Source organism: Microtus oregoni, unplaced genomic scaffold (genome assembly GCF_018167655.1).
Source record: "Microtus oregoni isolate MIOR12 unplaced genomic scaffold, Mior012 000053F_ref0000044, whole genome shotgun sequence".
Taxonomy (NCBI): domain Eukaryota; kingdom Metazoa; phylum Chordata; class Mammalia; order Rodentia; family Cricetidae; genus Microtus; species Microtus oregoni.
Genome location: NW_024543829.1, coordinates 9,325,002 through 9,348,519, shown reverse-complemented (window position 1 = coordinate 9,348,519; position 23,518 = coordinate 9,325,002). Strand labels below are relative to the sequence as shown.

The window sequence follows — 23,518 nt, the reverse complement described above, 5'->3', positions numbered from 1 at the left end:
CATCTCTCCAGCCCATGAACACAGATCTTAAGAACTAGAAAACATGTATAATTGCTGCAGGCTCTATTTAGTAAATTAAAGACCACTGTTAAGATACTTAATGATGCAATAAAAACAAAATACACACAAAATATAAATGCAGTTCAGTAAGTACCAATGTTCAGTAATGACATTTAAAAACAACATCCCATGTCAGGCAGGGATAAATCCATGCAATATAAACATTTGTTAATTAGGATCTAGCACAAATCCAATGGATGGTTATAAAGGAACTTTATAATCAAAGTGCACAGCCAAGAGCTATCCACCACCTTCCAAAAGACAGACATAGTCAGCAGTTAGTCCTTAAAATTCTAGTGGGCAGCCAGAGCAGCAGCGGGGCAGGAGAAAAGTGTGAGAGGAGGCACCGACCTCCAGGAAGGTAGGATTCACTGGCGGTGTCGTCCCCATCGTCTCCATCTTCATCGTCTCGGCTGAGTAAGTTATTTACAGCAAGGTTTACATCAAGGTTTGTCCGTTGAAGTTCTCGAATAATGACACTTCTGGATTTGCCTTGTAAGACAACCTGGGCCTAAAATAAACAAGGGACAGTGCTGTGCTTTCTATTATTACTAAAGTCAGCTTTCTAAATCAGTAAAGAAAAAGTCCCATTTTTCAACTCTTCAGGGTTAGGCCCTCACCTCCCTCTCTTGCCTTTGTAGGAAAGGTTCTGCCAGCATACCTGTGAAATCAGCTCCTCGGGAATGACAGATGCTGGGATAACTGGCTGGGGCTGGCTGCCCAGGAGGCCAGACCCCCGATCCCGTCCTGTGCGGATGACTCGAGTCTGTCTCCGGGAATCGCGAGCTCCAGCAGATGACCTCCCAGAGGAGCCTCCTCCACTCCCGCCCACTCCAGAACTCCAGCGGCTCCTGCACATGGGATGATTTGTGAACTTACAATCTTCAAACAACTCAAAGACATAAAGCTGAGTCACACTGTTGTATGTTAGCTATTTAGTTAAAATTTGGGAATAAACTATAAAATAACTGTCTGATTTTATAACACGTAAATATAAATTTACTTTTAAACAATAAATACAACATCCTTTCCATCTTTGTTCAAGACCTGCATACAGAGGCAGGCATGGCAGTGTTTCCCTGTGACTCAGGAGATAGAGAAGTCCAGCCTGGGCTACATACTGTGACCTTATCCAAAACAAAAGGGGAAGGGGCATGTCTGGGGACTTAGTTAAGCCCGTGAATAAACAGCAGAGTCCCCAGATTTTCTTAGCCAGCCAGCCTAGCTAGTAGGTGAGTCCCAATTCAGTGCCCTGCTGCAGGAACTACAGGAGAGTGACCATTAATACACACACACACACAGAGGGATGCACACACACCCACATCCATACCACAAACACCCACACATACGTGCAAAAAGTGGGAGAAACATACCAAGATTCGAAAAAATATATTAAGCAGAGTAACTTTATGTCGCAGTCACCTGTGAGAGTGTCTAATGTCTGAACCTCATTCCTAATTTCATCTAAAAATGTCCAGTTTGGTAAATAATCTTTGTGATCAATGAACACAAAAGAAAGGAATTGCTATTTCTACCAAGAAATTTCTGCCACTTTCCCTTAAGCAGGCACTAGGAACCTGATGGGATAGACTGAGCTCACACATGTTCATCTCACACGTGTCAGAGACTAAAACCGTCAAGAGGTATAAAAATGAACGCCAAGACAGAGGACCAGGGAAGAAAGTCCGCCTACAAAGGGATCTGTGTGTTTGCCTCTGGCACCAGGAGCTTCAGTTCACTGTAACGGTGTCAGCTGACATGGGAAGCTCTGCTCCAGGAACCCCTGCACTGAGGTGAGTCACCCACGACTCCAACTGTGGCTACAGGGATTGCCCACTCCATCTAACCTATCAGAATTCAAACTGAATATCTGCCCCAAACCCTCATTTCTCCTAAACGTGCTTTAGACAAAGATTAATGTTATGCTAAGCATATAGCACCGGGTAACAAGACAGTAAGTACTGAATGTGTAATACCTTTTATTGATAATAGAGTTACAATTTTCTTAAATATTAAACTAAAACATAATGGAAAAGCGTGACTCTGCTCTGTAAAATTATCAAATCAATGCTACAATTCTAACCCAGCCATACAGCACTCAAGATTACACAAAAGGACTGAAAATCACATGGTGTGCCCATAGCTTCACACCAAGTGTAGTCCAGGTAATTTGTAAACTACATTTTAAAGTACATATTTTTGTTTGTTTAAAGAAAAAGAGTCTGAGAAACTTTCCACTTAAGAGAAATGGAAAGAAAAATAAATATCACAGAATCCTACATGGCATGCTGGAAGTAAAATACCACATTAGATAAAACCGAGTATTAAAGAACTCAACAATAAGAGTGCTTCCCGTGCAAGCATGAAGAGCTGAGTTCAGAACCCAGCCTACATAAAAAGCTGGGTATGATCCTATGTACAACGGTCAGCCCAGGGATACGTGGGAGGAGGCAGGGCAACCACTGGGACTCCGTGGCTGCTAGCCTGGATGAACATAGGGCTCCATGTTCTGGAAAGAGACCCTGCCTCAAAGGAGTAAAGCAGAGAAAGGAGACAGCTGACAATCTCCTGTCTGGGCATATGCACAGGTGCAAGCACCAGCATACACATGCTCACACACCACATGTGATCCTCCAAACCCTCAAACATCCGGTTTGTCAGAGTCCTACTATGTACCACCTTTCCTACCTGGCCAGCTTCAACCTACAATTTCCAAGTATCTGCTTCACTTTTCAATCCAAAACCCATAGTAAATGATTAGTTCAGACGAAATCCACAAGGACTGTAGAGTCCAAGCCAGTGAAAGGCAGCTCATAGCCCACCTATGTATTAAATGACAACAGCAAAGACTTTTGACAGCCACAGCTCCTTTTTAAGCCTCACTATTAAGTAAGTTAACAAGTTAATTATAACTCTCTTCTCCCAGATAAATGAACTCTTACTTCCAACCTGGTTCAAAGTGAATTAAGAAAAACAATAGGAGATTTTTGAAACATCTCACGATATATACATTAAGTAATTATTAATGGGAGAAAACAGCAAGGCAGTCTTTAGTCCAAACTGCTGAACACAAAAACCAAAGGAAAAAGGGTCTTAAGATGACCAGTGAAAATAAACGACCACCTCTCAGATATCCTGCTGACAGGGAAAAGAAACAGCGTGATTATCCCAAAGTCTTTCAAACACACACTGAAATGGAAACCGTTCAGCTCAAAGTGAGCTAGCCAGATCTCTAGGGAAGAGGACAGGGTCCAGGAGGACACTCTCGCTCCTACTCCACTATATCCTACTCAACGTTTGTGGTTAATGATATCCCTTTGCGAACTCAAGATTTGTCTGTCCTCAATTCTCAAATGCCATACATTCCAAACTCTAAAGCATGTGTTAATGAATGGATGAATAGGGAGAGAACAAATCAAAGAAAAGCACATGCATACTTGACTGAAAAGTTTGGTTTTCAGAGTAACCTGTCACAATCTCACATTCCCATTGAACAGACCAGGTCTCTGCAAACCTGGCAAACCTGATGAAATCAGGCGTGTGAATGCCGCTTTGCCACCCTGACCAGCAGCTCAATATGGTGAGATGTCAGGGGTCAAGCAGGGAATGGTAGGTAAGAGTGGTCAACTGAGGGTCAGCTCAAACATGAGCAATTCTCTCTGCATTTCAAGTCTTAAAACTAGTCACAGTCCTCTTTGGAGGTTTTATCCAAAGTCAAATAAATGTGCTAGTCAATATTACTGTATCTGGGGCATGTTTCATCGGTAAATTCATAAAATTCCACCACTCTATTTGTCATTCTGTCATAGATATTATAACTACCTTAAACAGTTAAAAGCATTTAAATCAGGCAGACAATCTGAGCAACATAATTAACAGGCTACCAATACACATCAGCAAGCGTGTGAGCAAGTGCATGCACGCGCGCACACACACACACACACACACACACACACACACACCAAATATAATAATATAAGTAATATAAGCCACTGGACAGAAAGACATAAAACAAAAATTTAAAGGAGGGAAAGAAACTAATCAGAGGGAGTTCTTCCTTATAGTTAAGTATAAAAAAAAAGATGGAATTTTTAAACTGCTAGCCAATGCTACAGTAACAACTAACACATGCAATCATCAAGGTATTAAAATCGATGTGCAGAAGCTTGAGGAGAAATCAGATAGTCACATACTTGAAAATGTTTTCTAGTTTTGGTTTTTTCCACAAAGTCCATGTGAATGACTAAGGGGGAAGAGTGTTTGTACGAGGGGCATCATTTTCACCCAACAGCCAGAAGTAACCTCAGCCAGCCCAGCCCTGTGAGACCCATCAATATCCCATGCCACTGAAATGGGAAGGGAAGGACTGGGCTGTTCCCGCCCAACTGCCTGCTCTCGAGTCAATTGGAGTGAAAGGAGAAGCAGATCCAGACACAGTGCACGTGCACTGTAACAAGCTCCTTAACCGCATCCGGGGCTAAAAAAACAGAAGGGCTAAGGAGCTGCCCTCACCAAGAGACTAAAGAAGCATGGCACCCAAATCCTACAGGGATCGCTACTGAATCCTCCTCCAGAGAAAGGATCCTAAAAGCACAGCTGAGAAAATGGGGATGAGTTGTGGACCAAACTTTTTTTTTTTTTGCTTTGTCGAGACAGGGTTTCTCTGTGGTTTTGGAGCCTGTCCTGGAATTAGCTCTTGTAGACTAGGCTGGTCTAGAACTCACAGAGATCCACCTGCCTCTGCCTCACAAGTGCTGGGATTAAAGGAGTGTGCCACCACCGCCCAGCTACCAAACAATCTTAAGTCCTTGCTTCAGAACTCTGCCCAAGGAAGAGCTGATGTGGGAAAGATGAGTGGGAGGGTCCTGCTTGCTCTGCAGCCCAGACTGACCTCCAACCCCAGACTCTCCTTGCCTTGGCCTCTCAAGCTCTGGAGCTGTGAGGGTTTTAAAACCAGATTATTTCAGAAGTAAAAATAAATTAAAAACCTAAGATTAGGAATAAATGCCACTATAAAAGTGAAAACAAAACAAGATAAGCAAACTGTTTCTGTGAGGGTCACACCTAACTAGCTAGGCTTTGGGGGTCAACACAGAGGGGCTCTGAGGACTACTCAACCCCACTCTAAGTAACCAACAAGGAGCCACCAGTGGGAAGCAGAGCTCAGCCATGCCAATAGACTTGCCATGCAGAATCTCAACTCAACGAAGAAATGTTTGTTGTTTGACATGTACTACAGATAACAGTTAATTTCCTAAATAACTGTATTCTTCCAGATTTAATAAATGAAATCATTTTGCTCTTGTATTATTTTCAGAATTCTTCAGCACACATTATGTGAATAGGGCTAGCAACTGGACACAACTTACCCCAGAGTGTTGCCTGCCAGCCTGCCCAGAGTCTCAGAACCTGAGAGAAACCATGGGGAGTCACTTGTCCTGCCAGGCCTAGAAGTCCTCCCTGCCCCCGAGCTGCTATTCAGTTTTGACCTAGGAAAAATCAAGAGATGAACCTTCAAAACACAGCCCAGGCTGCTGGGAAGATACCTCCAGGCTTCCCCGCAGGAACCTCCTGTCCAGTGTCTGCCTGCCCGACAGGTACCCAACTCCTGCCAGGTAGGTATGCTGGCTACTCCTACTAAAATGTGTGCCAGGTGGCAGCTGCCCAACACTCACATTCCTTCCTCGTAGAACCAGTTGTCAATTTTCAAATGGAAATGAATAATAGTAAATTTTCTTTACATTTTAAAATCAACCATGTTTTTCTTGGAAATGATCAAATAGGAGCCGTATTTTGGGAAGCACCCTTTATTACACTGTAATTTTTACAGACCGAAATCTGAAGGGGAAAAAAACTTGACAGCTTTCAAAGTGCGTTCCTTCATTTGTCCCTAGCGATAAACATGACATAAGTCATTTCAGTCAGCCAGGCGCACCAGCACGCACGCACGAACTTGTACTACCTTCTACTTGGGAAGCCAGGGCAATAGGCCATCTTGAGCATGATTCAAGACCAGCTTCGAATGTGGTGCAAGACCTGGGCCATCTCCTACCCCAGCAGATCATTTTTTCTGTCATGCCTTTTTTTTTTTTTTAAATCATTTGAGGATAATCAAGATCAGAAATGGGTTTTCTAAAATATTGTATTAAATACAAAATACAAGACAGGGATGTAGCTCTGTAGTAAAGTGCTTATTTACGATATACTATGCTCTAGGTTTGATCCTCAACACCATAAACACACACGCATTTGCACATATTAAAAAAAAAAAGTCTTACCCATCATTATTATCAGGTTTACCCAATTCCAGTCTGTCTGGTTGGACTGAAAAACCAATCCTACAAATTCTGCCATCCTAAAAGAAAAGAAAATATATAAAATTCTAAAAGAGAAGACATTAAAGTTTCAACTTACTCAGTAATCAGATTCTGCTTTCCATGACTGTCAGCTCAGAGGAAAGGAAGCCCCTCCCTCCAGAGGAAGCCCACATCTGGGCTGAGGACCACAACAGCACAAAAGCCCGGGAACAGTACAGCCTGACGGGCTGCAGAGTCGGCACTGCCCAGTCCTCCTCCATACCTACTGTTTCCTTGACTAAGGGAAGCATGAAGGCACAGGTGACTTCACTGCTTCACTTTCATTCCTCACCTCAAGAAGAAAGGCAGCGTGATTCGGTCCCACAACACACTGCTCAATGGTAGCCTGCTCCAGGACATTCAAAGGCGGGTGGCTAGGAAGAAGAAAAAAAAACATGCAAGTGAAATTGTTCTTAATTGAAAACAAAAAGAACTAATTCCTAAACATCCACCATAGAGTCACTGCAGTTGGGTAGTAAGCCAAACTGTTTACAAATCAGAGTTTAAGGAAACTGTAACTTAATAAAAGATGTAGTGGCACAGCCTTTACTCCCATCATTGTCTGTAAGTTCAAGGCCAGCCTGATCTACATATCAAATTCAAAGACAGACAGCCAGGGCTACATCGCAAACAAAGATTCTTAATCTAATCTAATTACTTTTTTAAAATTTATTTTATGTGCATTGGTGTGTGGGAGTCAGATCCCCTGGAACTGAGGTTAGACAGTTGTGAGCTGCCACATGGGTACTGGGAATTGAACCTGTGTCCTCTGGAAGAGCAGCCAGTGCTCCTAACCACTGAGCCCAGTCCTCTAATCTAAATCTTAATCTAATAAAACCATAATAACCATATTATACTACGGTATAAAAAAATGGACCCTTTTCCTAATAAAAGGCTACAGCTCCATTGGTAGGACAATTGCTTAGCACATCCAACCACAAAAAATTGCTAAACTTAAAACATTTTAAAATTCTTACCTGTTCAAATTGTACTTGTTCAGCTTCTCTGAAACTTCCCGCAACCTTGAAAAACAAACACCAAGTGTTAATAAAGTCTGGTACTGGTCCTGCATAAACAAGATGGCTCTGACAAACCTGCACCAGTCCTGGGACACACAGAGCAATCACAAGCGGGTGCTGCAATCCTTCCCCTTCCTAACCATCCACAACTCCACTATGACCATGCCAACCCCATTCCTAACCATCCACAGCTCCAGTGTTACCATACCAACCCTGTCCCTAACCATCCACAGCTCCAGTGTTACCATGCCAACCCTGTCCCTAACCGTCCACAGCTCCAGTGTTACCATGCCAACCCTGTCCCTAACCGTCCACAGCTCCAGTGTTACCATGCCAACCCTGTCCCTAACCATCCACAGCTCCAGTGTTACCATGCTAACCCCGTTTCCAGACAGGGACAAGGAGGCTTCTAGAGTTTTCATAACTGACATCAGCAGCAAAGCTGGTCCCTGAGCAAATGCCTAATGGAAAACTCATTTATAAACCAGGTGTAGTGGAGCGCACCTTTCGGTGGAGCAGGCACATCTCTGTGGGTTTGAGGCCAGACCCATGAGTGCGAGGCAGCCAGAACTCCCTACCTTGCTGACATGGGATGAGCGCTGTCTAAGAAAGCACACAGACATCATGAAATGAAAATAACTGGGAAGCACAAAATTCTGTCGAGTTTAGCACAGCGGTGTCTTCCCAAAGCCTAGTCTCAGTTCTCATGGCCTGTGACAAGAGGCTGAATGGCACACCGCGGTATCTGTACAGGACAACACCTCCATTTCTAAAGGAATGTTGCTGTACATGCTTAGAAAAAACTCTGGGCTAGGTAGGTGGCTCCGTGGGTAGAGTAATTGCCATACAATCACCAGGACCTGAGTCTGGATCCCCAGACCCCACATAAAAGCCAGACTTGGGACCTTTAATCCCAGTGCTGGGGGGTGGGGAACAGGGGGTACCGGGACAGATGACGCCCAGGAGTTCACTCATCAGCCAAATGTAAAAGAAACCAAGAGCCCACGTTCAATAAAAAACCAATCAAAAAATATGGAGAGGCCAGGAAGTGACACGCTCCTTTAATCCCAATACTTGGAAGGCAGAGGCAGGAGGATCTGTTAATCTAAGGTCTAACTGGTTTACAGAAGATTCCAGGACAGCCAGGAGCACATGGAGACTGTCTCCAAACACACATGCACAGAACAGATGAGGAGCCAACATGAGCCTCTGGTATGCATACAGATAGATGCACAATCCTCACAGGGCTACATAAGAGAGATAATAACTTGTGCTGTACATTATAATTTGCCTGTTTCCCTCAAAGACACAGTCCGGAATTAATACAAAATGTTATCAGCCTAAGGGAGTAATTTTATAATGTACAATATAACCAAACAGAAATGTTCAAGAACTCATCTCTTCAATTGTTACCTACATAACTGTCCAGTCTTTTAAAACTTTCTTAGAAATAATTTTTATATAGATAAACTGAGAATTTCAGAAAACACTATGAAAAAACAACAGTTCATAAATCAATAGAAGATCTATGAAACTGCTGATCTCTAAAAGTAAGGATGAAATCAAACTTTAACCACTTGTACAAGCTGCTTAGGGTTTAAAAAGCTTCCAGAAGAGGCTAAAGAGATGGCTTCTCTCCCAGAGGACCTGCACGGTGCTCACAGCCACCCCATGCCTTCCCGACCTCACGCCATGTGTACTCGCTACAGGCATACACAAACACAGGCAAGTACTCAGACAATAAAATAGGGAATTATGTGAAAGGTTTTTAAATTAAAATAAAAGCCTACAGAGGTTGTTGCACCCGTGGGTAATGTTCTAATTGCTGCAGTGAGTGACTGAGTTAGATGGAGGAGTCTGTCAACCTACCCTGCAAGTGCAGAGTGGCCGACTACTGGAACACACCGTTGTAAAGCATGCACAATAACTAAGGAACAACCAAGGCATACCTGGTGATTAAATTTTTCTGTTGGTGCTTTCATTTAAAACAACAAACAAACAAACAAACAAAAAAACAAATACCGGTGAATTCTTTCTCACTACCAAAATTGTGGGTGCAATTTGTGCCATCACCCCTAAAAAAAAATCCATCTCATTTTCCCAGCCCAGTGGTGCATTTACTTTCTTTCTTTAACAATATGTCCCCTCGGTTCCAGGAGGGCGAGCTTTCCCCCTCAACTCCAGTTTGCTCAATTAGAAGACACATTCTGTTTCAAACAAGATTAAATACAAGAATGGAATTCAGAGCTCTGAGGAGGCTAACTAGAAGATGAAGGCCAAATAGACAGAGCTGCGCTCCAGAGTGGCAGCAGCCTTCAGGAGACCTGATTGTACCAGACCCACCTTCACACAGACTTCCCCCATACCACAGCCACGACACACAGAAAGACACATTTGTTCACTAGCACAGGAAACCAACTCTTTTCTTTACCATGTCTTTTTCATTAGTTCAAAATATACAAACCAGCAGAGTGGGTCAAAACTTTCAAAATTGGACAATAACGAAAATTTAAAATTAAATGTGTCAGTGATTTTAAACAGTATTTCAGGTAGACGATATGGGACTAAACTTAGCTTTGAGGATGTCAAAATGCCAGAAAATAATTTAATAACACATAAACTCAAAAGCAAATTACAGACTACCAAAGACATAAAAAAATGGCTCCTGGTATCAGTTAAGTTTTTTAATCTTAAAATTCACATTTTAAGACGGCCAGTGAAGCCGGGGCATGGTGGTGCACACCTATAACCCCAGCACTCTGGAGACAGACAAATCTTTGTAAACTCACTGGATTAGATTACAGTGAGTGCAGAGGACAGCCAGAGACTGTGAGACCTTATCTCAAAATACAAACAAAAATGGCCAGTGAGACAGTTCAGAGGGAAGGGAGGGCACTTGCTACACGAAGCCTTATGCCGTGAGTTCAATCCCCGGCACCAACACAAAACCGAACAACACCAACACCAAAGTTGTCCTGACTTCCACATACATGCCTTAGCGTGTAACCTGGACAAAAAAGGGCAGGTCTTCACAATCCAGTATAGTAGCACATGCTGGCAATTCCAGCCCCCAGGAGGCAGCGACAGGAGGCTCAAAACCAGCTTGAGACCAAACTAACCTGCATAGTGAGTTCCGGTGCAGTCAGAGGTGCAAAAGCAAGATAGTCACACAACAAATGAAACACTTGATGTTTTTTTAACCTGTAATTAAAGCTAGGTGAAGTATGGCTATGTTCTCAACACTCTCAGGAAGCCAGCCTGAGATACAGACTGAGTGCCAGGACAGCCTGAGTACATAAAAAGATCCCAATTCAAAGGAAAAAGGGGGGTAAGGAACCCATAATTAATGTCCTAGGTTCACCTGACATGCACACCAATTTGTGGAAGTAACACCGAGTGCACACACAAGTCTGAGGGCTTCCCGCAGCTCGTCCACGCAGGTTCTCATCTATGTGAGGAAGGCCCATTAGTTAGCCCTGGGTCTTTTCAGGCTCGGAATTCTTACAAATGCATAAAAAAGCAAATGTATCGGTGTATTAAACATATGCAATGTCAATGAAAAGCAGCATTTACTGGGGGCCATGAAAGGATTCAGCAGGTAAAGGAACATGCTAAGCTTGATGACCTGAATTGGATACCCAGAGCTCACACGATGGAAGAACGCTAGTTCCTTCAAGGTAATCCTCTGGCCTCCACAGGAATGCCATGACATGTGTGCACACACACAATAAATATTTTTTAACGAATGAAATAGTATCTAATATATCAAAATCATACTGATCTGAAAAATTTCATATACAAATAAATTTTACATAATCACCTAGAATCTTCCTCCAATTATCAACTTAATTCATTAACTCAATCCTAAAACATACGTAACATGACAAGGAAACCTTCAGCACAGAGTGGGCTCTGCTTAGGAGCATCTGCCTCTCTTTGTGGCTGAGCGCAGATCACAGGACCACATACCCACCCAGCAGACCCACTAAAACTGCTAGTGCACCAGCTTCCAATGCTTAAGGACACAAGCTAGACTTCTCACAGCAACAAAACAAAAGCAACATTTCTTTCTTAAAAAGCCAAATTTCACTCACACCTAAATATCTTAAACCTCAACTTAGTAGCAGACTTAACAGTAAGCCTGTGAGGTGGCGATGACACACAAAAAACGTGGAGGCGTGATGTTGATCTCTACTCTCCACACAGTACATGACACACGGACAAACATACCCACGCATGCATGTTCAGTTTATTAAATCAAGCAAATAAATAATGAAAAATAAATACACAAATGCAAAAAAATAATAATAACTGCCCATCCTTCTCATGAACAATCACAGAAATCAACCAGAACCTCCTGGCTATGTACTTTCAAAATGCTTTTCAAAGGCCAGGCGCGTGGACACACTCCTTTAATCCCAGCACCAGGCATGGGACCACATCCCTAATTCCAGCACCGGGGAGACAGAGGCAGGCAGATCTTAAGAGTTGAAGCCAGCCAGGTCTAGATTACCAACTTCCAAGGCAAACAGTCAAGAAAAGCGGGTGGGCGTGGCAAGCAACTGAGCTCATATACTGTAGCAGTGAGCAGAGTGCCCTTCACTGCTTCCAGTTTGGAGACAGTCCACACAGAAAGACCACCCCTGCCCCAAGAAAGGCCATTTCCTCAGTGGTGTGTATACTGATCAAAGTCTTCTAATCTCTCTTTGCTCGGTAACAGGCCTGTCCACATTTTCTCTCTTTAAATTGATCTGACATCATTCTAACCCTTTTACCTCCTTGCCTACCCAAAGAGAACCGTGCTCAGTAGCAAACATCTGACATTACTCTCCAATGACCCCGAGTCACACAAATGAGGGCTTTTAGAGAAACTTCCATGCCACCCTTTGAATCACTGCTCCCAACTAGGACTTAAACTTGCTCTAACACTTAGGAAGATGGCAGGTGCCAGCCTATCAAAGACTTTCACTTTACCAAGCAAATGATATAAGACACTCACCCTAGATGCATTCAAGATGAAAAAGAAGCTTCTAGTACTGTAAATATACTATATGATGCATGTTTTTAAAATGCCAGTCTTTGTCTTCTAAAATGGTTTCCAACTGAAACTTTAAAGATTTCTACAAAATGAAAATGACAAAATTTGGGTTATAAAAACCTTCTACAAACTGGGCGGTGGTGGCGCACACCTTTAATCCCAGCACTCGGAAGGCAGAGGCAGGCAGATTTCTGTGAGTTTGAGTCCAGCCTGGTCTACAAGAGCTAGTTCCAGGACAGGCTCCATAGCTAGAGAAACCCGGTGGGGGGGTGGGGGGGGCACCTTCTACAACCTACAATAGAGAAATCAGTTCTTTCTGGAATCTAATTTCTATGGTTAGATATTCCTATTTAATGGTTCAGATTTAATGTCAGAGATAATATAAAATGAGACACAAATCCCGCACAACTGTGCATTTGAAAGACAGACGTCCCTGGGAGAATGAGCTCCAAATACACAAAAATGAGTCATTTTCTTTTAAACCGAAAATCAACCTTGCTATTTTTGGCTCCACTCAAAACAGGAAAAGGGAAGAAGACTCATGCCAGACAACAAGAGGAGATTTGGTAGAAAAGGACAAAGATGTGGCCTTTTTACACATTAATTTTTGATAGCTTTGTAAATCCTGGTTCATCTCACTTCTTTATTTTCCCCTCCCTGACAGGATCAGAGCAGCTCTGGATGTTCTTCTCACTATGTAGACCAGAGTGGCCTGGAATTCGCAAAGATGCACGCACCTCTGCCTCCAGAGTGCTGACATTAAAGGTGTGTGCCTCCTCTCTCAGCTTCACCTCATTTTAAACAGTAAACTATACTGTTTATTCCTACACAGGAACCAAAGCATGTCAACAGCACAAGGTAGTCCAGCCACCCAGCCCCGCACAGAGCACAACGGCTTTCCTCGCACAAGCCCCATCCAGTCCGAATACTGACAACCTCATTCCCAGGAAAGCCCCTCCAACTGCAGGTTGTGTACTCAAACCCTTCCAAGTCTGCTGTGAACTCTTATGGAAAGTCTCACAACTGACACTTCACAACATACTCTGACCCCTGACACAAACATAAACAGAAATAAAGTATGGTAACGAAACCCAACTACTCAGTAGTACTAAGACACCTAGGAGACTGCACACCTGACCACAGTCAGAGCTGAAGAGCTGAGGAAGAACCACAGGCTGGCTTCTTGTTGCCCTGGGTAAGCTTGTCCGTGTTTATGAGGGAAGACAGCAAAGAGAGTGCTCCGCTGCACACAATCCTGTCCACTACCACACACAGACACACACACAGACACACACACACACACACACACACACACACACACACACGCATGGCTTGCTTTAACCTCACAGATCTGAAACAGCTTCTAGTCTGTTAAGTGGAAATTTAACCATCTGTCTGAAAGAGGTGCTTACAGAAGGATTAGAAGTGATTTTCTTACATATATTGGAGAGCCAATCACTCAAACATTCAATAGACAGCAGCTATTATCAATGCTGTAAACTCCTATTTTTCATCCTTGGAGTGTGTGCTATGTTGCAGCTTCTAATCTGCCCCAGTGCCAAGCTAATAGTCTGGTGGGCAGGAATCTGAGGAGCCAAGGAATGGTCAGAATAAGATCCTGGAGACAGGAAGCTGCGCTACTCAGTAATCCTCTGTCCTTACGCTTAGACCCTTCTCAGGAAGAGTGGGTTTGTGTTTGCTTGGTTGGTTCCCCCCACATAATGTTTCTAATCCTAGCTCTTCAGAAGCAGACTATATAACCCAACAGCCTTAGCTTGCCACAGTTCTTCAGATTACACTCACGAACTATTTTTTCCAACACACTCCCCCAGCCTAGCAGAGCAACTGTACCCCCAGAGTCGTCTGTAACTCGACTACTGGAAACCACCCACCTCAACTCCACACTAAGCCAAGCACTGTCCTAAGCCCCATGTACCTACTGCCTGCTTCCTCCACAGCCCACCTCACTGGTACTCTAGAAGGAAAGCCCCACACCATTAACTCCCAAGTCCTCAACAGCAGACACTGAACATGTTTACTGGCCACATGCTGATCCATGCCCCGGCTCTACACCCTACATGATTTCAAATTAGTCAAGACCTAGCTTGTTGCTTTATTTCTTTTTCAAAAACAATTTTAAAGTTTATTAATTTTATTTTATGTATGAGTGTTTTGTCTAAGTGTATGTTAGTGTACCACATGCACGCCTGGTGCCTAGGGAGGCCAGAAAAGGACAGGTAATAAATCCCCTAGAACTAGAGCAGATGGTTGTGAGCCATCCTGAAGACGCTGATAATCACACCAAAATCCGTTGGAACACCAGCAAAAGTCCTTAACCACTGAACTCTCCAGCCCAACCCATCCCCTCATCAATAATAATTTAAAACACTCCTTAGGGGTACAGAGAGACAGCCCAATGGGTAACAACACTTACTCGGCAAACATGAGTTTAAATCCTCAGCAGTCACAGAGAGCCAAGCAGAGCAACATATGCCTGTTAATTCATGTAGGACAGACAGACACAAGTGGATGCTGGGAGTCTGCTGACCAACAGTTTAGCCAGCACACTTCAGGCTCAGTGAGAGACCCTGTCTTAGAGAAGTAAGGTGGAAGGCTATACCCTACCACACATCTTAGAACCAAAGGAACGGTAACCTGCGAAGTAACACTTTGGAGGATACAAGCTAGTTCAGCTGCTGCTGCAACAGCAAGTCCTGTTCTAGATAATGACAGTGCCCCCCACAAGAAAATGCTCAGTACTGCTTCACAGGATGAGAAACTCTCAGTCTCGTCCACTCTGGGGTCAGTCTCTCCTCCCACAATCTGGACTGTTCTTAGGGAAATGAGCCAAAGGGACCAAAGTGGAAGCAGGAAAAGGGAAAGAGAGCTCATTCAGACACAAGTCCCAGGTAAACACACACCTAGACTACTGCGTACAGATGTCTGCTTCCATGACCTGATCTGATAGCAAAGAGCTTTCCACCGTGAACTGCATGCACTGTCACCAGACACTTTCTGGTGGCAATAAATGCATTATATTCTAGCTTCTAAACTGAACGAAATTATGAGCATTTGCAATAAAAATTACACACATCAAGCTCCGTTGGTTTCTTGAGGCTCAAGAAATGCTCAGCAGTTAAGAGCACTTAACTGCGGAGACCACCGCCTGCCCATTTACACTGGATTTCATCCCACAGGACCACACTGCCAGCTCAAAACTTTAAGCAGCCAAAGTGATTCTAACATTAACTAGGTCAAGGACTGGCTGCTCCGAACCATCATAAACATACAAAGAATTCTCTGAAACATTCATGAGCATAAAAGCCTGTGTAGAGCAATTACGAGCATGCTTCATCTCAGGAAACTGGTGTAGTCTCGGCCCTCAAAAACTCAGTCCACAGCCTTACTAAAGCTTCTTCTGCAAGACTGACAACAGCAATCTGATTAACCCTGCCCAATTCTTTGTTCCCCACTCTGAACCCGAATAGGACGCAGTCTAGTGAGATCTTAGGAAGCTGGAGACACTCATTTAAGAACTCGGCGACCAAGTCTTCTCCAGATCTCTAACCCAGAACCAAGGAGGAATACACAGACCAGACTTCCTCGGAAAGAACCATCATGTTATTATTCTCTTTAGCTAAACAAAAATGCCCACTTTTCCCATCATTTAATCAATTGAACAGCACCCCATCCCCAGGATCTCACTATGTAGCTCTGGTTGTCCTGTACCTCACTATGTAGACCAGGCTAGCCTCAAACTCACAGATCGGCCTGCCTCTCTCTGCCTCCCAATGTAAGACTTTAAGACAATCCTGAAGCCATTTTTGACAACTCTGAATCCTCTCAGCCTCTGTGCCATAGTGCTTCCCCTCCTCCCCTGGGAACCAAGGACCTAACAGCTACACTTGCACGTACTCAGTTCCTGAACAATTACCCATATACGTAAGTTTTGGTTCGGTCCCCTGGGAAACGGGGTCAAAATGACCTCTTACCTCATCTGATCTGGCAACAGCTCTCCAGTCAATTATTGGTAATAGTCCTTTCAAATAAGCCAATCAGAATAGTCAAAGAACAACCCCCCTTGGTTCTGTGGCCCCTTTAAAAGTAGACTGTACCCGCTATTTGAGGTCCCTCGGCTTCCCGAATGTTGGGGGACCCTGTCATGACAGAATTAATAAAATCCTCATGCTTTTGCATCGGCTGTGTGTATGAGATGGTCTCTGGGGGCGACTCCTTCTCGGTGTTTGGACGCTAGAGTCCAACACCACCATGCCCAGCCTAAACAGATCTTTTTAAAGTAGTCAGCATGAACAACAACACCCAACCTAAAGTTGTATTATTTTAGAATATTAAACATTTATAAAGCAAGATCATTCTTTTTTAAGACAATGCCTCAGACATCAAGGATGTCTTTGAATTCCTGTTGCTGCTCCCTCCTCCCCCACATGCTGGGATTAGGGGTATGTGCCACAAACGCAGCTCTAGCTGCATTCTTTAAACCAAAATAATATTGCAGCAGACAGATCTTAGGCAGATCTTTTTCAGTTAAAATCAACCTGCCTTTATGAAGACCGCAAGGTATTTCCGTAAGTTTCCCTTCTCTAACATAAGTGGTTCTTGTTGGGCATCTTTTCCCACTAAGAAGGGCTACTCAGCCAGGCAACTGGTGGTGCACGCCTTTAATCCTCTGCCTCAGAAGACAGAGGCAGGCAGAGCTCTCGGGAGTTGGAGGACCAGCCTCGTCTACAAAGCAAGTTCTACTAGGACAGCCTGGGCTGCACAGAGAAACCATGTCTTAAAAAAAAAAGAAAGGAAGGAAGGAAGGAAGGAAGGAAGAAAAATAAAGGACCATTCAAGCAAGCTTATACTCAAACCAGCAGGAACCTTAAACCCCTAATGCAGAAAGCCTTCCTTCCTTTAGTATATTCCAGCATACAGAGCACATCAAGAAACAAGTGCAGCTGAACTGGACCAGAAATAGATCCCCACCCCAACACTAACACTTAGAGAATTCTAAGATTTGATGTTGTTTATGTAAATTTTCTTAGATATCATCTAAACACTGTCAGGGTAGAACACAGCTAGAAGAATAAACATTATAATCAATCAACCCACCCATCTTCCTGTAATCAAATCATTACTATCTTGGAATAAGAATCTCTCCTCAGAAGTCTAAGCAAATTTGAAAATAAAATACAAACAGATGATTGACAAAAACTGTAAAAAGAAATATCAATGTATTTATTTCATAGATGTCAATCTCATTAACGGGAGGGCAGAGGACAGCCGCGGGGCCACACTGTCTGACTTCACAAAGCTCAAGGCAATACCACAGAAGAAGTCCAGCACTCTCAACAGAGAAAACATGACAAAACCTGCCCACCCGACACAGAAGAAAACCAAGTACTTCAGTAAAGGGTACTTAGACAAAATGTAAGCCTTGACTGCAATTCTTTTCAGCTTAAAGACTGGAGGCTCCCAAAATTCCATCCTGAGCACAAAGAGTGCATTTTTAATGCTACCGAGCCTGTGCATACGAAGATGCTCCTTCCAGGAGGAAAATGTAGGGTTATTGGGCTAAAGAAGCTCCAAATCTCTTTGAAGACAACACCATGGCCAAGACCAACATGTATGCATAGGCAGACATTACCAGCAAGGACAACAAAAAAGCTGAAAGGGGTCACTTTATAAAAAAGAAAAAAATTAATCACAGTAGGTATGTGTATTTTGGGTGAAAAGAATAAATTCTATCTTCAAGACTATGCTAGTTCTATGTGTTTATCACCACTACCTCCAAAAAACTAAAATAGTAACATGAATTGTAAAGCTGTAAGAGAAAGCAAAGGAGTAAGAAAATTCAAGACATTTGAAACAGGACAGTAGGTGCTGTAACCCAGCTTTGAAAGAAAAACAATAATTCAGACTCACCAAGTTCCCAACAGTGATCGTGGCCTTATCTACAAAGCAGTAGAAAAATTAAAGACAGTATTTGCATTCAAAATGTGTACCTTATTACCAGATGCACTGGAAAGGCTGAGGGAGAAAGATCAAGTTCAAGGCCAACCTGAGTTACATAGAGTCTATCTCAAAAATCCTATGCAACTTCAAATACCTCTATTTTAAACGTTACTGGAGCAGGGCAAATGGCTCAGTGGTCTAAAAACACTTGATGGTCTTCCACAGGACCTAAGTTCAGTTCTCAGCATCTACTGTGGCTAGCTCAAGATTATTTCACCCTCTTCTGGCCTCCCAGGCACCCACACACATGGGGCATACATTCAGAAACACACATAAACAAATTAAAACACTAATAAAAACAAAATCTTTTCTTAAAATGCTACTGAACATTAGGAATTCTCACGGAATTGTCTTAAAAGCCCGAATTGTGGCATGCATGAAATTCTCACAGGGTATTTTTATGTAAATTGTATTGGACTTATTAAAGTAGCCTCTAAATATAAAAAAAAAATCTGAATTGGAGCTGTAGAAATAGAGGTGGCTGAGCAGTTAAGAGCACTGGCTGCTCTTCCAGAGGACCGCATGGTGCTCACACCTCTACCTTCAGTCCCCGGGGGATCCCAGCACACTTCTGGCCTCCCATAGGTACCAGGCACACAAGCAGTACACAGAAAAACATAGAGGTAAAACATTCATACGGAAAATTAAAACACTTTTAAACCTAAATTATATAGCTCAATAGACACACAAGGCCCACAATTCCAGGAGCAGTGGGTCCATGAAGCCATGAGAAGTCCTAAATGCTTTCAGAGAAAGGAGGGCTTCCAGGCAGACATCACACAAATACAGCACCCAGAATGGAGAAGATGGGAATTCGCTTATGGCTGTGAATTAGGGAGAGGACAGGGAGGAAGGAAAGGTCAGGCACACACACAGACAGGCACTCACTTCGGCCTGCTGACCTTGCAGTCTACTTGAAACAAATCTAAAGGACTCGCTACCTCGGCCTTACTTCTCTTACTCGTCTACTCGTTATTAGCTTGGCAAGACTCTATAAAGTAGACAACAGACAGGTGCTAACCACAATATCCCAATCTTAAAAGCCTGGCCTTTAAGCTAAATCACAGTTTTGATCTGAAACACTCAGAGGAATGTCTTAGTCCTTCCTCACATACCAAAAGCTAATAGTTATCTACATGTGTCTACACAAATACACTTTCAAATAATTTTTTAAATTTTTATTTCATGTATATGGGTATTCTGCCTGTATATGTCTGTGCACTACTTGTGTATCTGGTGCCACAGAGGCCAGAAAAAGGCACCAGATCCCATGGACCTGAAATTATGGATGCTTGTGAGCTGCCAAGTGGGTGCTGGGAATTGAACTGGGGTCCTCTGGAAAAGCCACTCCCAGTACCCGTGAGTCTGGTCTGTGGGAGAGGGTTACCAGCATGCATCTTCTCCCCGCCTGGAGCTGGATGCAGGGACCTAGTACAGTGACAGCTCTTACGATCAGATTATTAAATAGGACCACTGTTTGCTTCTGATGCCAGTGTGCTTTGTTCGGTTATGGCTTTCTCCAGCCTAAATTGCAGGGCATATGTGTGTGGACTGGGGACTACTGGGTTATTATAGTCCTGCTACCCTGCTTTGTGCTTAGAAACTGGAAGCAGTTAGTCTTCAGCTGCCTCTGGTGTGCCACATGTTTCCAATGTCTTCAAGTCCTTTTTCTTTAGACAAGGTCTCACTGTAGTTCTGGATTATGCAGAACTTGCGGAGTGGACTAGGCTGGCATAGAGCTCACAGACTCCCAGAGCTAGGATTAATTGTGTGCGACCATGCCCTTCTCAATGCTTATTTTTCAATGGGATATACTGGCTAAGCACTGGATTAATCTTTGCTCTCTTCATTCAATAGTATAGTGGTTGTGCCCAGCACCCCTCCTCACCCCAGCCAGTCCCCACTTAGCATTTCCCTTTCTCTCAGCAGTAGTGAAGTAGAAATAGCAACAGAAGCTAATCCGTCCCAATTCTCCACTGCTTCAAATGTCTAAGGAAACTCTGCTATAATGAATTTTGTTCTAAAGTAGCAAACATCCCTGCAATCCCACAACTACTCAGGAAGCAGAAGCAGGAGGACCACAAGTTCAAGGCCAGCCTGGGCTACACAGAACCGGTTGGGGGGGGGGGGGGGGGGAGACCTCACCTACCTATACAGCATCAGACATCAGACTCCTCTAAACAGCTCTGCTCAGCTGTATTTATCCATACTTGAAAAGACCGCTATGAAGCAAGACTGTCTTCCCCCTTCAGGGTCTGTCAGTGCACAACAGTCACCTAAGAGGAACCTCTCTGGACTAGACTCCCACCGCCCTCTAGGTTTAAGAGGGAAAAAAAGAAAAAAACTGTCTCAAACAGTAACTAAGAATATATATACACACACACACATACACACAATATAACACTCACTGTAATTTCTTAGCCACCGTTTATTGTGGCTTCCAAGAAGTCTAAAAGCTGAGTTTACTTCATTGGACACTCCTATCATTGCCCATTCTGAACTCAGGGAAGCGTGAGAACCTGCCTGTGTCCTCATCTTACAATGCCAACAAGGTCTGGAAGACAGGGCTTCTTCTGACTTCAAACACATCAAATACAAAACAGCAAAGGGTGCTGTGTGTGTGCCACAGCTACACAAAACTTAATGCAAGTTCAATTCATCTTCTATTAAATTAAAACCTCAAAAAGCATTAAAAAAAACAACAGAATATGATCAATATCACTTAAAAACTGACCAAAATATCAGAACACTCTTTTAGGCAAAGCTACGGGTGTTGTCCATCTTTTTATGGAGAGGGGGAAACATCACAGAACCTCATACATGATGGGCAAGTTCTCTAAGCACTGGATTCCCCAGCCCTGCTTCTAATCAACTCTAAGGCCAGCAGGTGCCCTCCTTCTTTCCCATACTGGAGAGCTACATTTGTTACAAAGTAACAACCTATTGTACTGGACAGTTTTATGTCAACTTGACACAAGGTAGTCATCAGAAGAGACCCTTAACTGAGACGACAGCTCCATAAGATCAGGCTGTGAGGCATTTTCTTAGTGATTCATGTGGAAGGACTCAGCCCATTGTGGGTGGTGCAGACCCTGGACAGGTGGTTCTGGGTTCTGTAAGAAAGCGGGCTGAGCAAGCCATAGGAGCAAGTCAGTAAGCAGCACCCATCCATGGCCTCTGCATCAGCTTCTGCTCCAGGTCCCCGCCCTGACTGCTGTTGATGATGAACTGTTATACACAGAGAAGAGAGGGAACAAGCCCTCTCCTCCACAACTGCTTTTTTCATCACAGGAGTAGAAACCCTGACTAGGACACCTACCCAAAGACATGCCTGGAGCTCTCCATTAGGAACCTACTGAATGCAAGTTTCTTTTGAACACCATCTCATACTCAATACCTAGGAGAATGCCTGATACACAGATAGCACAAAAAAAAAAAAAAACAAATAACTGAACACAGTCACAGTGAAGCCATCATCTCAGATCAGATGTCTCTGAATAGAAAAGCATTCAGTCCTACAGCTGATCAATCAAACAGATTAAGTACCTCTCATCTGAAAAAGAAAAATACTGTTTGCACAGAAATCCCACAAAATAAATACTAACCACTGGCCCACAATCCGTCTGAAATCAGGGAACAGAGCAGTGGTCCACACTTCCTCAGTGAGACACCTGACTCCAACACCAGTGATGTCAAAGAAAGACGCCTGCATTTTGACCTCCATGCCATGGAGAGCCTCTATGTTGGCCCACTGTCAAGTCCAATACTTCCATCTCAAATTAGGCTTACTGTAAATGATATTTCACAAGGTATGCTATGTACAATGCAATAAATATCAAACTGTCAGTGCTTCAATATTCAAATGCATGGTATCAACCCTTCCATGGTATCCAAATCTTTCTGAATAATTAATTTTACTAGTATTATCTACCATCTTTCTAAACGGTGGTTTAAGAAATAAATTCTTCCCAGCAGCTCAGGAGGCAGAGGCAGGCAGATCTCTGAGTTCGAGGCCGGCCTGGTTTACAGAGCTAGTTCCAGGAGAGCCAAGGCTACAGAGAAACCCTGTCTCAAAACAGCAACAATACTAAGTTCTTAGTTAGATGTAGTTGTCACCCAGCATTTAAATTATTCTCTCCAGGAAGATGTGCTAGACTCAGGACTACATTCTCCAAAGGAGAACGACACCTAAGTGACTGTGGCTGGGCCCTAAGGTTAAGTCAGACACAAAAGCCACCCAAACTACGCAAACTTCCTCTGAGCCAGGCGGTGGTGGCGCACGCCTTCAATCCCAGCACTCTGGAGGCAGAGGCGGGCGGATCTCTGTGAGTTCAAGGCCAGCCTGGTCTACAAGAGCTAGTTCCGGGACAGGCACAGAGAAAGCTACAGAGAAACCCTGTCTCGGAAAAACCAAAAAAAAAAAAAAAAAAAAAAACAACTTCCTCAGGCCTTAAGGGCAGCTGCAAAGGGAGGAGACAAGACAGTGAGGCAAGCAGCTGAGCTCTGCAAACCCCGCGTAGACAGCGCTAACAAACGATCTGTGTTGTTTCTACCTAAGTGTGGGGTGAGTAATGAAACCCAGTCAACAGAAACCAAGTACGATGATCAAAGAAATTGGGAATTTCCTCTGGCTCATTCCCACTGCCTATGAATGAAGCTGCAGCTATGCTTTGGACACCTTCCTGTAATTGAGCTATATTAAAAACAAAACCAGGGACTGAGAGGGTGGAGTTCAGTATCCAGCACACAGCACTTGCCAGAGGCACAGGAGGCCCTCAGCACCATCCCTGCACTGCCAGGACAAACCAGAAGAAACCTTTCCCTTCTACACTTGTGAACCTCCTTATACATTTACTCCAAAAAGAAAAAAAAACTTTTCAAATTCCTTCATCCACAAATTCAACTGAAGAGTAAATCTTTGCTCAAAATAAAACCATTCCTTAAAGAGCACCAAAGGCAACCAGAAAGCCTCCCTGCCACACCCTGGTAACTACGCACAGCACTGACGAGCAAACTGCAGGCACACG

The 23,518-nt window shown here is 43.6% G+C and overlaps 1 protein-coding gene across 2 annotated transcripts in view; it reads right to left on the bottom strand.

The window, feature by feature from the left end:
• The window catches only part of Ubr5 (ubiquitin protein ligase E3 component n-recognin 5), a 110,230-nt gene that overhangs the window by 69,437 nt on the left and 17,275 nt on the right, over window positions 1–23,518 (bottom strand). For both annotated transcript variants that reach the window (XM_041637444.1, XM_041637445.1), the window contains exons 2-7: window positions 7,394–7,438; window positions 6,709–6,790; window positions 6,339–6,415; window positions 5,430–5,549; window positions 722–911; window positions 412–571 (exon numbers count right to left, since the gene is read on the bottom strand). In XM_041637444.1, the coding sequence (XP_041493378.1) occupies window positions 412–571; window positions 722–911; window positions 5,430–5,549; window positions 6,339–6,415; window positions 6,709–6,790; window positions 7,394–7,438 (674 nt within the window). The remainder of the gene's footprint in view (window positions 1–411; window positions 572–721; window positions 912–5,429; window positions 5,550–6,338; window positions 6,416–6,708; window positions 6,791–7,393; window positions 7,439–23,518) is intronic.